The 15,723-nt window shown below is 36.9% G+C and overlaps 1 protein-coding gene across 1 annotated transcript; it reads left to right on the forward strand.

The window, feature by feature from the left end:
* Nucleotides 1-4,151: 4,151 nt before the first annotated feature.
* skor2 (SKI family transcriptional corepressor 2) lies at nucleotides 4,152-13,235 on the forward strand. The gene is made up of 8 exons (XM_079365314.1): nucleotides 4,152-6,148; nucleotides 6,535-6,598; nucleotides 7,076-7,153; nucleotides 9,361-9,426; nucleotides 9,568-9,666; nucleotides 9,901-9,968; nucleotides 10,945-11,007; nucleotides 11,545-13,235. The coding sequence occupies exons 1-7, from the start codon at nucleotides 4,166-4,168 to the stop codon at nucleotides 10,999-11,001; spliced, it is 2,415 nt and encodes an 804-aa protein (XP_079221440.1). The 5' UTR covers nucleotides 4,152-4,165; the 3' UTR covers nucleotides 11,002-11,007; nucleotides 11,545-13,235.
* Nucleotides 13,236-15,723: the final 2,488 nt, after the last annotated feature.

Below are 15,723 nucleotides of genomic sequence, written 5' to 3' on the forward strand. Positions count from 1 at the left end.
TCTCTCTCTCTCTCTCTCTCTCTCTCTCTGCCTCCGTCTCTCTCTCTCTGTTAGCCTTTCTCCCTCTCTCCTTTCCGACAGTTTGACCCTTGGAGGTCACACAAGCAATTCTTTTTTTAAACGCATGATTAATTTTCTTTGAAGGTTGACCGGATGATGTATGATAAAAAAAATGCAGATTAAGCTCTTGCAAAGGGGCATCTAGCGCCATTTTACTCCATTAAGTCTTTTGCCGTTTCACATAATTCCGACATGTTGCGCTTTTGATAAAATGTAAGTGCATATTTGATGGTGAAAGAAACATTTGGGAATATGGTCTAATTATTGCTCTTTTAAAAAACTGAGAAAGTTCGGTGGTTACGAATTATGAGAAGTCGATGCGACCATTAAATCAGTTGATTATGATGTATTAGTTTATTATTTTATACCATTTGACAGTACTCGTTGAGCGAATCAGAACACATATAGCCTATATGAAACTTTTTTAAATTAATAAACTAAATCATTACACAAATCTAAAGCAATAGGCTATCCTAAAAGTGTAAAAAAACATTTTTTTTAAAAACTACTGAGAAGAAGGCACCTTTTATCACAGGAAACCTGGCCATTGTCATTTTCTCATATCAATGTTCCATTGCGAAGTCAGCGGTTAAATACCTGCGGCCCGTGCGTATCTCCCGTAATTCCCCACCAACCCCCACCCCCAATTGCAAACCAAATTGGTTTGAAAAGGAGCAGATGGGGCTCATTCTCTCTCTGTGTCTTCAACGCAAATGCATGAGCTGCACGAGCTCACGCACAGATATAAGACTGAGTCAAAAAGTGATCCTGTCATATTAAACGAGATGCAATTGGGAAACACACACGAGAAAAGATAGTATTATTGATATTACAGTCTTGTAATCAGATTGGAAATTGCTCTAAAATATGCATTTATGATTTAAAAGGCAAGGACGGGTGGCTGCAATTCAAGTATAAATTAAATAACAATGTCTCAGTGTTTTAAAAAAGCCAACCCCATTTTCAATTTTTTTCAAGGAAAAGAAAAGAAAAACTAAATTCGTCACAGACTTGGTGACTGAAATGCTTATCACCGTCCACAAATAATGTTTGACAGTTTTCAATAATTTTATCTGCTTTGTCTTGAAAAGACCTTAATTGCTTTCATTGTTTTAAATAACTGATATTGGATGCCATGTGCATCCCCTGATGAGTTGTTTCGCCTATGTGCCATCCTCAAGACGTTTAATGCTTGTGAAACATTTATAAGCACATCTGGGTTATGTAACTTCATGTTTAGGTCGGTTCTTTCATATCTGTAATCTGCCTGCATTTTGCCAAGTTTTGAAGATCATCGTCAGTTAAATCATCGCTGTATTCTAAACTCCAGGATAATACATGTTAGCTTTATTGACCCTCAATTAACCTATAGACTATATGTCACGTATGCTGTTACAAACAAATATATAGACCTATAATAGCGTATTACAGATGATGGGTAACAATATTCCTATTACAGATCCATGATTAGGAACAACTTAAAAAACATGCTGTAAAAATCTGTCTTGAATATTGGAATCTGCTATACAGAAACCGCTGCCCCTTCCTTGTTTATTTCATTGTTCCCTAAACTATCAAATAGCCGACTAAATAGATTATTTCCGATCATTTACCCCATTCCTACTTCACCTCACATCCGCAAGTAAGTCAAACCCATCAGTAGACTGTTGTGATGACGACAGCCTTACTGTGTGACTTTTAGCTGTCTCCAAACTTCATTTAAAATAAATAAATTTCATTAGAGGGTACAGGCATAAAGTGATGAACTCAAAATGTATTGTTGCAGGCGAGGAGCGTCATGCTGTGACACTTCAAGAGGGACACTTTCTTCAAGCGCATGGTGCAAGTCGGTAGTCCAATCAACCCTCGTGCATCCTGCTAGTTTGACTTTTCCAACATTTCTGTGCAAACAGGAGAATACTGAGAGTGGACCAGACCAGAAGAGCGTGTTGGCCTGTGTATCGCTGTGTATTTCATGACTGGTGGGCTGAGCTCGCTCTACACGCCAGTCAAGCCGAAAAGCGCGTGGTGAGAGGGAGAGGGAGGGGGGGGATTAAGACGGCGCGTGCTGCCTCTGAAAGGCGAATAAAACCGGCACGAGCGCCGCAGTTTACTCACATCTCACAAGCAGCTCACTCGACAGTTGGAGGGAAAGTCGCGGTGCCAATTGCCTGTGATTCAATAAAGTTGGCTTGTTTAGGCTACATAACAAAAATGAGTTTTGAAAAGCTCTGTAGAACAAGCAGATTTTTCGCCTAGGAGGATATTTTTGACGCTGTGACATTTTGGGGATTGTTGTCGGGAGTCCAAGGTAAGGTGTACGCTATATTTTATTTGTAAAGATAGTAAATTGTTGCCAAAGAAAACGACTAAAGGGATGTTTGTTAATGGGCTATCTTGAGGTATGTTCCGTACATTGCAAGCTAGAATTGCTGAAATCTAAGTAGCCTGCTTATCATTTTTATTATTATTGTTATCATTATCATAATCATTATTTATTATTATTATTAGTTGTAGTAGTAGTAGTAGTACTAGGCTAGAATAGGTCTGTTTCACGTTTTGTTGATTTACAAACACATTTATCCTGTTTTTTTCTCCTTCTAATATTCTTCTATAAGTTAAACGGGAGACAAACATGTCATTTTTAAAGGCCCAAATTGGAACTTGGGAGGAAATTAAAGTTTGGCTTTAAATTTTTAATAAATTAACATTTTAAAAGTGTTTTATTATTTTAGTCAGGCTGTTATAAACTCCTATTAAACTTTAATTTCCCATGTGTTCCCGTGTTTTATCCGTAGGCCTATTTTTCCATAACTACCCTGTAATACATTATTCAGATTCTAAACGCTTTTTTTCTGAACAATATTTCAAAAAATAAACCGATGTTTTCATCAATACAATAACTAAATAATTGGTTTTAAAACAATTTGGAGTTAATACTCACTTCCAGAAATTATTGAAACACTGAAGGCCTACTTATTGCATGATTTTACAAGTAATATATTTATCCATCCATTTTCTACCGCTTATCCGGGCCGGGATTTATAAAATATGTCTATTAATTACAGAAATCCTCTTCTAACTAGTATACCTAAGATTTACAAATAAGTGCTTTTAGACATGTGTGTGTGTGTGTGTGTGTGTGTGTGTGTGTGCGCGCGCACGCGCGTGCGTGCATGTGTGTGTGTGTGTAGGTGTGTGTGTGTGTGTGTGTGTGTAAGTACCTTGAAAAGTTGAAGGTTTTGAAAGGAAGTCTGGTTCTGAAATCACCAACTCAAAGTAAGCCAACTCCATTTAGGAAATGTGGCAAATAATGCAGTCAGTTGTTGCACCTGCGGGTTACATGCGGGTGCGTTGCTGCTTTAAAATTTTGCCTGTATTGAATGTTGTTTTTTCTTCACACTTAGAGAAAACTTTATGTTACAGACTTTACAAGATAGAGGTTTATATATTAATGCATATTGGAAACATTATTTTTTACATACAGTACATGTTCCAGGGAGAATGTAACTAAAATTGTACTGCTAGTACTTTAGAAAGTGTTTCCATTTACTATCTAACTTTATTTACCGGGCATCTTCATTTACCATGTGCAGACAAACACTCTAATTACTTTTAAGCTACAAATGGAAATATAAATACACAAAACAAAGACTTTTATTTAAGGAAAATTGACTAATTGACTTGTGTTTACTATTTAATATTTTAATGAATAGTTAATGATAAAAGTTTTTTTCAGTTTTTTCTCCTTAATAATATTTAAACAGAACTTAAGAGGACAGCAACTGCATGTTGAAGACAACTGTTTTTTTAAGAAATGTTGAAATTTACAATGTTGTATTTTCTTAAGAAAGGAAACATGTTGACATTTTGGTTTTCATAAAGTGGAAATAAAATATATTCTATTTAAATTGTATTTAATTTTAATATGCAATTTTTTCTTTTTTTCTTTATGGATTCCACTTATCAATAAAGTATTATCAGCCAAACAATTGTGATATTTTTAGGACAGAGGGATTAGGGTGTGTGAAAAACAAGTCAACACATGTGAATCTTTTTTTCTTCTATTTCATGCAGGGCATTTTCAAACAGGTTTCCTCCAAGCATGGACAAAACCCATCTATCAAATCCTAATGATATCATCATGACAAGTTCAACTGGCCCCTACCGGCAGGAACCACTGACTCCTCCTAGACCCACCCATCTCCATTCCGCATCCTCTTCCTTATCATCTACCTCTCCATCCTCTTCCTCGTCAACTCTCAAGCCAAACCAGGTTGGCCAGGTCATCCTGTATGGCGTTCCAATCGTTTCGCTGGTCATTGACAACAATGAGAGGCTCTGCCTGGCACAGATATCCAACACACTCCTTAAGAACTACAGTTATAATGAGATTCATAATCGCCGGGTGGCACTGGGCATCACATGTGTCCAGTGCACTCCAGTTCAGTTGGAGATTCTTCGTCGGGCTGGGGCTATGCCCATCTCCTCACGGCGCTGTGGCATGATCACCAAGCGTGAAGCTGAGCGCCTCTGCAAGTCGTTCCTGGGAGAGAATGCACCGCCCAAGCTGCCTGACAACTTTGCCTTTGATGTGTCCCATGAGTGTGCCTGGGGTTGCCGTGGCAACTTCATCCCAGCACGCTACAACAGCTCCAGGGCTAAATGCATCAAGTGCTCCTTCTGCAACATGTACTTTTCCCCAAATAAGTTTATTTTCCATTCCCACCGCACACCAGATGCCAAGTACACCCAGCCTGACGCTGCTAACTTTAACTCATGGCGACGACACCTGAAGCTCAGTGACAAACACCCACCTGATGAGTTAATTTTCGCATGGGAAGATGTGAAAGCTATGTTCAATGGAGGCAGCCGAAAGAGAGCACTACCATCTTCAGCCCACTGTCCCTCCATGGGTCCTATGAAGACTCTGTCAGGTTCAGTGGTGCCTCACATGATTGGAACTGACTTGGGTGCTCAAAAAAGAAGTCGCTATGAAGAGGAGGATGATCTGGATGGAGACTGTCTCTCCCCTCGTAAAACACCACGCAGTTACCCTATTATCCCTGTCCCAAGCAAAAGCTTTGGCATGTTGCAAAAGTTCCCTCCCACATCTCTCTTCCCTTCACCTTACCCCTTCCCAGCCTTTGGCCTCTGTCAGCAGAAAAAAGATGACAGTGATGTTTCAGGTGGGCAGAAAGGAGCCGGGTTATCAGGTCTCTTGTGGCCTGGCCGCAAAGACACATTTTATCCTCCTCTCTGCATGTTTTGGCCACCAAGAGCTGCAGGGGGAATCCCTGTCCCCACCTACCTCCAGCCTCAGCCCAATGCCCTGTCCTCCTTGGCAGAAAGCTCTTCTCTCAGGCAGGCCTTTTTGGATCTTTCAGACCCAAACCAGCCTGGAACAGGCAACAGTGGAAACAGTGTTGGCACAACCATGGCTTCCAACAGGGAGACGACGACACCCAGATCTGGGCTGTTTGACCAGGATTGCACGGCAGTCATCTCTGACCTTCGACCTGTGGGGTCAGAAGGCTGGCTCAAACTTCTGGATACCCCAACCCTCCAATCCCGGAAGTCTAGCTACAGCTCAGCCTTCCGTCCTGTCATTAAGGATGCTGAGAGCATCGCGAAGCTCCATAGCAATGGTGGCGGAGTCAATGGGACAACAGACGAAGAATTTGGGGTTGTGGTTACTAATGCAGATCGCCACCAACAACTGTCCCCCAGCAGCAGCTGTAGTTACGGAAGTGAAAGTGGAGTTGACGGAGGGGAAGAGGGATTGGAGAGTGAGGAGGAGGGGGAAGTTGATGTGGAGTCATCAAAGCAGGAAGACGAAGATGTGGACGGGAGCACAAGCAGGTCTCCACAAACTAAAACCAATCTGTACCTCCCTTTAGTAAGCAACAATCCTGGTACAGAAAGAGGGAAGGAAAGGGGAAGTGGCACTGTGTATCCCAGCAACTCCCCTACCTCCTCCTTGGACCCCATCCAGCAAGAGTCCCATAGCCTGCCTTCTTCCCCTCCTGCTGGCCTGTCTCTTTCCAGCTCCACCCCTCCTAACAGAGAGGACCCATCTTACAAAAATGTAAATATCCCCACAAGCCACATTAGCTAATTATTATTTAAATGTTGTTTTCAGGCATGTGATGTGATCTGCATAAGCAGATTGATGGTAACCTGTCAACTCCCACATTAAACAAGCACCAGAGACAGAAGTAGAGGAGGAGAGTTTTGATAAGAACAAGTTAAATCATCCATTAAATGTCGACTACATTTAGTTGCTTTCAGACACAGAAAGAGATAAAGGGTTTACCATAGACTCCAAATTTTAATGTTACAAATGAAAATCCTACCTTTGGCTGAGGAAAACCATATACATATTTGTTATTAGTATTTAATCAAAACTAATACAAAAAAAGATATAAAAACAACTTGTGAATTAAATACTAACCAAGTTTATGTTGTCCACAGGTTCCCAAAAATAGAGATGAAGGACTTCCTGTGTACGCAGCCAAGGACAACTCAAGCCTTTGTGGTAAGTGTTTGCCGGGTTAGTCTGAGTTGATGCTTTATCTTTAAACCTGCAGGTTTTTTTCAAGGACTTTATAACATCAAATATCTGAACATGCTCTTGCACGTTTCAGTAAATAGCACTAGGCTAGATTCTGTCAACCTGTTACACACTATCTGTTATATGAAATTTCAGAGTCACTTGTATTGTAGCATTCAGTTTCATTATGTGTCTCATTGACTGGCTTTATAGCATCTATGTGTTCCTGCAAGACTTGTATTGTGATGTATCATTTGCTCCTCTCATCTCGCACTCTGACCCTTTCATTGTGGAATATTACTTGTGTGAGTTTTGTGGTAGTGTGCTTATTAGCACATAAAGGCAGAGCCCATGCACACACCTAGTTATCTCCATGTGTCTGGATAAGCAGCTCAACCAATGGGCCTTACTGAAACTCTTCCTATCTATCTCTTCTTGTTTGTCTGACTTGTCTCTCCTCAGATGAAAACAAGGAGCACAATAGTTTCTTTGTACAAGAGAGTGAGACATTGGCACCCGACTATTGGAGGGAAACAGCAGGTACAGTATAAAACACTATAAACTATGGCTTTTCTTTAGGAGAACAACTTCATCGATGAAAATAGTTTGATGTATCTTGTGTTATTTGAAGCTCACATTGCAGAGCAAATTTCAGTTCTCAATGAAAATTGACTTTGAACATGAAACAGAATTTAAACGTTGCAGTAAATAGAAAAAAACAAATCTGCAAATGATGTTTTTGATTGTAAATTAGCTAATTTGAACTGTAATCTAAGATGCATAAATTGGATTCATTTTTAGTTTGATTTTGAAACTATAATAAATGTGTGTTTAATCAAAAATCAACACATTATTTAAATTATTATATAAACTTATACTGTTACAAGAATCCAAAAAAAAAAAATCTTGTTCCAAAAATGAAACAAACAATCCTTACAAAAAAACCCCAGCAATATTACTGTATTTTACAGATGTTATTTTTTTTGCACAAATTAAACTCAAAACACTTCAAGCAGTGAGGGAAAACTCTTCAGTCTTCTTCCACCTCAATCTTCTCCCCCTTTCAAACATTGAGGTAAGGGATTCATAAACGCATAGAGATAAGAAACAGTAGAGGAAAGCTCCTGCTACCACAACTCTGCCACAGATGCGACATTGTTGCCAAGGCTGTTACTCTTAGGGGGGCTGTTATAGTTCAACAAGAAAACATCAGCTCAGAGATAAGCAGCCATGCTGGCAATCCCCATCCTAGACCCATATCACCGCCGACATAATTGCCTTTTTTTTCTTCCTCAGAGCTAAAAAGCCTTTACCGTTTGAAAAGAGATCACAGCTTATTGCCTTTTTATATCTGTCAGGAAGACATTAAAAGTGCTTTATGACATCTGTGCCAACATTTATATCAACCACCCTCTCCCTCAACCCCTACACACACGCACCATAATGATCCCTGCACATAATGTATAATGTATTTCGAAAAATTACACGAAACAAATTAAATGAGACCACCTTACCTCTGATTGCCAAACGTCTCCCTGGGCGGTGGGAAGCTCTACGTGATTAGAAGGCCTGATTCCTCTGAGGCCCACCAGCCCCCCTCCACTGTCTTTAAACTTTCCCTCTGTTTCTAGGGAGAAAAAATAATCTAATTTTCCATTTATGTAATGCAAACCGCCTTGGCTTTGACTATTCACGGTTAATTGACTGTCAAACGAGGTTGTTATCCTCAGGCACTGTCTGCAAATTTGCTTGTCAAATGAGACATAGAGAGGAAAGGAACAGAGAGGAAAGGGGAAAGATGAGAAGACAGTTGTTGAGACCTATCTGCTCTAAATGAGAGAAAGAAGCTTATAAGGATACTTAAGGAGCCAGGATATGAAATGCCTGAGAGAGAACGCATATCAAGATTATTGGATCATTTATTTAAGCCTCTTTGTCAGAATACAAACAATTTTGATCAGATTCATACATAAATAATAATATAGAAAGGTAAATCTGTAAACATAATTTGATAAAGATGTTTAAAAAAAATAAACAAATGGAAGATTGTAAAATGTAAAGCAACAAGGTCCTTTCAGTGCACAGACAGAGAAGACATTGAATGACATGCAGTGTATATCTCTTAGGCTACTGCCCTGACACAATTTCAAAGCCAGTGGTACTTTTCATGATAGTAAAGCTTTGCTGACATCAAAACCCAACCATTTGTGAGCTCAATTACCAATAAGCATGCCATTTATAGCAGGATTGACTTGCTAAAACACATTTTTTTTGGCACAAGCCTTCACTTTAGTTTTAAAGAGAAACTTTTCTCTTTTCTAACTGAAATTTCAAAATGCATTTAGTATTTCCTTGCTTCATTTTCATTTAAAGTTACATGAAATTAAATCAAACAAGACTTAACATAATAGAGAAGAGGCACAGTAAAGTTCTCATCCAAAAATCTGTCAAATTGTTACTACAAACATACACTGACACCTATAGGCCAAATAGTGAATAACAGTACTCCATTAAAGACTCAGTGGAAATGAAACAGGGTTTACATTTCAATGTGCAAGAGCTTGCAATAAAAAAAATGTCCTTAGAGGCAAGTGTGACAACAGCATTATTTTTACATGTGAGTTGCATATGGAATATTCTGTTTGAGGTTGGGGAAGAGTAAAATTAAACACTAACTTTTCTTAGTAACAAGTGTTACATGTCAGTTATATGTCTAACATCAAGTGCACATGTGTCTGTTTTTTAAGGGGATAGAAACCAAGGTGCTTCCCCCCCTGTTCAACTGAAGAAGGATTTTGAAAGCATGGAGAAAGGTAGAAATAATTTTACAGCTTGATTACTTCTGATTCCAGAACTCAGGAATCAAAGTAAACACAAACAGGGTGCAATAGACATTTGCAATTTATATTTTTTAACAACAAATTATTTTTCATCTCTTATTTCTACTCCTTTAGAGGAGCTTCAGAAGGTTCTGCTGGAGCAGATTGACTTTAGGAGGAGACTTGAGCAAGAGTTTCAGGCTCTAAAGGGCACATCGCCATTTCCTGTCTTCCGTAAGTAGCAATTTCCTCAACTCACCCTTTTGTATTCTAAATTAAAACTTTTCCTTCTCTGTCTTTTTCTCAGATTTTGAATTTTCACATCCTGTAGCTTTCTTTTTCTGTCCTCTCTCTCATCATTCTTTTCCCCTGGATTCCTCAGTCTCATTTTGTATCTGTTTTTCATAGCTGTAAGTGATAACTGGTAATGTGTTTAGAAAAACATTAATAGATTTTGCACTATTTCAGATAACTTCCAAGATCAAATGAAACGAGAGCTTGCCTACAGAGAAGAGATGGTCCAACAATTACAAATGGTAAGATCACTTATAAGAACTTATGCTGCTGAAGATTGATGACAAATTATTAAGTGTCTCTCCCTTCAAATAACAAAATAACATGCACATGGAGATACATTTTGGGGGTTATAAGGATAAGAGGACATGTCATTTAAACTTGGGCACCATTCAGTCAATTGTCACAAAGCTTCAACAGAAAGGGGGTTTGTGCCAATAATTTTCAGATTTATCCAAACAAACAAACAAACAAACAAACCCAAACAACTGTAGACATAACATTAAAATCGTAAGCCACACCCTAAAAATAAAACATGAATTCAAATTAAATATTCAATAGATTTCAATTAGCCACTTTGTTGTTGTTGATATTGTAGGTCCATTAAAAGCAGTCACAGGCAGAGTTTGACTTTCAAGGGTGAGCAGTTCCTCTGCCGCTGTCTGCCAGTTTCTGTCAATATCAATCAGCAGAGCAGCTGGCAGATGTTTTTCCTTTGCTTTCTGACACATTTTACGTTTTCTATGTTCTGTACATCCAGTACACACAAGTCATTCTGCCATTATTTAGTCACAAAGTGAGGTGACTGAGTAGGCACTCAAGCATGTTTATAACCATTCAAGTGCATAGTAAAGTGTAGGTACCTATATACAAATTTGATTAGATCCAACAAATGGAGTAATAACGTTCATTTTACACACACTTTATACTTACCTTTTGTGAACTAAATTACAGATTTATACACTAACAGAATTTTTAAGGTCAAAAGTATAACTGCAAAATTCTCTTAATATTTGTTGTTATTTTTTGCTCCTTTTGAAAAGGCAAGTATTTCTTTTGGCGTTTATTATTAGTGGAATAACTCTATAAATTCTCACATTGTTTTGAAATTCAGAGTGAGGAGTCATCTTTGCTGTATTTTATTATAAAGTATGATACACTTTAATACATAAATGTCTAAATCTTGCATTTGATTTGATTTTTACATTTGTCTTTCAGATTCCCTATGCAAACATAATCAGAAAAGAAAAGATCAGCTCCCATCTCAACAAGTAAATAAAGGTGACTGATTTTAATAACTTTAAATTAAGCAGATTTTCAAAAGTATTTTTTTCAAGCTTCAACCTTTTTTCAAGTACATGTTTTCTGATGTCATTTTATACAATTTTACTTGTATACCTGGAGTGTTGTAAACTACAACCCTCCAATATCTGAAGTGTAAATCATGTTTGATCATAAGAAATCAGAGATGGAGTCTCTGGACTCATTGAAACAGCACAGAATAATAATGATGTATCGGCCTTTAAAAACAAACTCCATTATGCCAGTGTTGTCAGGGAAAAACAAACACAGCAACAATACGGTTGAGGTTTTCGCCCATGAACAAAAAAAAAAAATTCCTTGTCACTGTTACTTTTTAAAACTTGCCAGGTTCTCATTGTGGATTAATGTTGAGTCTTTGTAAATAATGGTCTAACCTGGTCTTTTTGCTGAGTGTCTTAAGAAAACATTGGTTACTAATTGGTGATATACAAATAAACATTGAATTGAATTGAACTGAATTAAAATGTAATCTTTTCTTCTTTTTTTTCTTCACAGGTTGAAGTGATAGAGTCCCATGTAAAAGACAACACTGCCTGGATTTCCATGAATGACTGAAGAAAACAAAAAAACTGCTTTAAGAATATTGACATAATCAGACAGGCATCTGACACTATACAGTAATGAGCCTAACCTATGGGACCAAACCTCTGTTAAAAGCCCTACACTTAAACTCTTTGTGATAAGGACACATTTTGAGTACTTGGACTACAATGACAGACGTTTGATACTTGTTTTCATTCCCCCTAAAATGGAGAAACATATTGATTCCCACTCTGTCCTCATTGCTGTACTGGCAGTCCGACTTCAAACTTTACCAAAATAGGAACAAAGAAAGCAAACACAACTTTCCTTTTTTTTCAGTGAATATCAGAGCTCTAAGCTATCAGGAAGCAGTTGTAAAGGTAAAAAAACTCTGAACATTGCAAATTCCTTAAAGGTGAGAAACAAGAAGATATTCATAGATAACTTAAAAAATGTTATTATCCAAGACTCTGCTGTTGAAGAAAATGTACATATGCCAAACTAATGAACTTCACATGATAATTTTTGCTCTTGTTATCATTATTGTCCCGAAGGTTTTACCAAACTGGACCCGAAAAAGAAGCAAAAATCATAACATTTGTTAACAGGTATCAGTTGATCCCTAAGGGATTCTCCTCTATTATGTAGTTTTGTTTGTTGACCAAAACAGACACAAAGAAACACAGATCATTTTTACTACTGATAATTAGTAACAACTGAAGAGATCAATGATTTGCGGTAACTTAAAATAAGTATGCCAGATGAAGAACAAAACAAATGGGAAAAGTCATGTTTTTGTTTTGAACCTAAAGATAAAGGAAGATAAGTAAGCAAATAGGATAGTATCACAGATTTCGTTAACATATATATGGGTTGTTTTTTTTGGTTTTTTTGCAAAATTAGCACTAGCAGATCAGTTACTCACAGTTGAATTACTGGAAAGGATTCTTAATGAGCAAAAACCTAAAATACAATATTACATTGACAGCATATCTAATTTTACAAGTAAATGAAGAACCTGGAGAATTCTTAGTTCAAAGCTCCCCAACACCCACCTAGATTTTCCAGCTATCAAGATACAGACATTGCCAAACCCTGGAGAAAGGAGGTTATGCCATCAGCTTAATGTGGCTTGGATGTCATCAGCTGGTATCGTTGTTGCAAACAATATTTTAAACCCCATACTTCATACTCATTTTCTCTTAGAGTTTGGGAAGTGGAAGCAAAAGAAAGACGTTTTGGAGTTCGCTCGTTTGTTGCAAACCTACTTGTAAATGATTTTACCTGTCTGTATAATATCATATCATATGTCAGAATATTGAACCTTATGATCAGATTATATATGTCTTTGTTTGTTGTTTGTTTGTTTGCTCATTCATTTGTTTATTTATTTATAAATGATCATTCCCATGACCCCAATTATGAAAAAAATATTTATTATAATGTTAAAACACAACAAACCTGACATGATGATGAGGATGATGATGATTATGATGATAGTGCAACACGCATATATCAAAAGAATACATTTAAATGGCTAAATGGAAACGAGTGACTTTGACAAAGACACATGTTATCATTGTGAACTGTTGATGCAGATGTATTGAAAAATGTTCCTGTAGTTTCTCTACTATTTATGGTATATTAAAAGTCTATACAACAGTCGGAAAGTTGTTTCATACCCAAGGTCTTTTTGATGCTCTTTCAAACAAAACTGATTTTTTAAAGGTGATTCGTATTTTGTAAAAAAAAAAAAAAAAAGAAATAGAAAAATGTGTCACAACTCAGCAATTGTGAATTTTATTATAACCTTTATTTAACCAGGAAGAGAAATTCATTGAGATTAAAAATCTCTTTTTCAAGAGTGTCCTGGACGAATTTTAACTACTTGTTTTCAAACTTAAGCCAAATTTAAAAACTTTATATAAATGTTTTTTTGTTTACAAGCAACCTGTAGGCTATGGGTTGCATGTCGTTGCTGTCAAAGAAAGGAGATAGAAAATATTAAGACCTTATTAAGGGTATGCAATTTATCAAATTGTATCAAAACTTTATGAGCTGTGACGTAGTCTCTGAATATGAATCCTCATGGGAAATGTGCAGGCTACTCGCCAACGCCTGCTGGCGAGCTTTTGATGACGAAAAATAATAATAATAATAATAATAATTAATAACATTACGATCTGACCAAGATAAAAGGATTTCGTGATTTTGTTCACAAGAGGAGAATGGGATACGGACTCATTAATTACTGTATTCCAGTGTTCCTTTTTCAGGTGCCCTGCTTTTGTTGCACGACAATTGCCACCTGTTTATGGTGTCTGCACTAATGCAATCGTTGTGTTGAACGAGTAAGGTGGGGAGGTGATTTATTAAAGTTTGTTTTTCTTTTTTTTTGAGGAAACGTTACTTAAGAGGAAACAAATGGGGAAAACTGCATGTCTCATAAGCTCTATTCAATCGGGTGCATGGGGTGCTGACTATGAAAGTGGGAGTTCTTGGGGATGATCCAAGAATTAATACACCGGTCCTCAGTCTCATCTGATCAGTCCAGAGTGTCATGAGAGGCCAGAAATCTTTTTTTAATGTCCACAAAATTAAAGATTCCGGACATCAGGGAAATATTTATTGTCATAATTTGTAAGTATGAATAGGCCTTGAAAAGTTCAGACAGTGATGAAACATAAATGAACACTGTCATTCTGGTGAGGTATTTTTTTTTTCTGCTTTTTAAAGGGTAAAATAACTTTAAAATTGAATTTATGAAATTAATTTATTATATCACCCTTTCTAAACATGAAATACAGAGTAACCTTTTTATTAACACAATTCATCATAAAACTCATTTGTGGTTTCCCTAATTCCATGTCTAAAAATTAATCAATCTAAAATTCTGAAATGTATTTACTGATCATTTCCTCTCTTTAAGGTTTCCACAGTTTTATAATCGTGAATTTGGCCTGCATCGTCTTTTGGTTGACAGCAATTTATCCAGAACCAAAATAAAGCCAAACGGCCAAGCATGTGTTGAAGAACAACCACAGAAAAACTTGGTATGTGTTCCAAAAATATTTCTTGTTTGGCATTCTTAATCTACTTGCCAGTGTCAAATCAAAGCAAATAACACTGTACACTATAGATCCATAGATATACTATCATTTTTGCTTTTCGGTAAGTTTTTGTTAACTTTTATCATATTTTACACACACACACACACACACACACACACACACACACCTACACACACACACACACACACACACACACACACACACACACACACACACACACACACACACACACACACACACACACACACACATGTCCCTCCATTTCAGCCATTGCTTGCAATTGATGTAGAAAATGTTATGTTATCTGTTAGTCTGTAAGACTTGGTTAAACAAGTGTAAATCAATTGTGGGTCATAACTATAACCTAACTGTGGCATGTATTTCTTTACTGTTCTGTATTATGTATTCCAGTCCATTCTTGTCTGTCCTCCACTGCTCTACTTCCATAATAATCCCCATATGCTGTGAATTATCATTTCCTCCAGCAAACCTCCAAAAACATTTTTCTAACCCTTCTGTAGCTTCAGTTATAAATTCGTGGAAAAGGGGATCTGCTGGAATTAGAAACATATGTTTATCAGAGAGATTTGCACAGTAAAGCCATGTTGAGCTGTGATTAGTCAGAGTTTAGCTGTGGGTCTGGATTACAATATGAGGGGTCATAGGCAACTACATAGATCTGCATTACAAAGGTCAGGATGTGAGGTGTTTTGGTTGTAAACAGAAAAAAACAGAGTTTGACAAGTTGGTTTCTTTAAATTTGAGGTGAAACTCAAGTAAACTTGTTAAAAACTTAAAAGGGGACACAAATAAATTTAGTTCATCTAACCCCAAAATGTACCTTGAATATTACTTGGTTCTCTTTGATAAATATTTTTAAAAAAGAAAAAATATGATTAATTTGAAATAATGTTTAAAAACTTTGTTTGTTGGGAGTAAACCACAGAAGAATAGAATAAAAAAGTTACAACAGCTTTAGAGTGCTTTGTAATCTCAAGTCAAATTACTTTTTTTTAGTTGTTGTTGGGTTTCTTTACTGATATCTACATCTTAAAAAGAGAACAATTGAAGGCAAAAAATT

The sequence above is a fragment of the Symphodus melops genome, assembly GCF_947650265.1.
Source record: "Symphodus melops genome assembly, chromosome: 16".
NCBI classification, from domain to species: Eukaryota; Metazoa; Chordata; class Actinopteri; order Labriformes; family Labridae; genus Symphodus; species Symphodus melops.

What these genes read in the sequence shown, in the direction of transcription:
- skor2 (XM_079365314.1), top strand. Translation starts at nt 4,166, where the DNA reads ATGGACAAAACCCATCTATCAAATCCTAATGATATCATCATGACAAGT. An exon ending in CTATTGGAGGGAAACAGCAG is followed by an intron (nt 7,154 to 9,360) that starts GTACAGTATAAA and finishes CTGTTTTTTAAG; the next exon opens with GGGATAGAAACCAAGGTGCT. An exon ending in TTTTGAAAGCATGGAGAAAG is followed by an intron (nt 9,427 to 9,567) that starts GTAGAAATAATT and finishes CTACTCCTTTAG; the next exon opens with AGGAGCTTCAGAAGGTTCTG.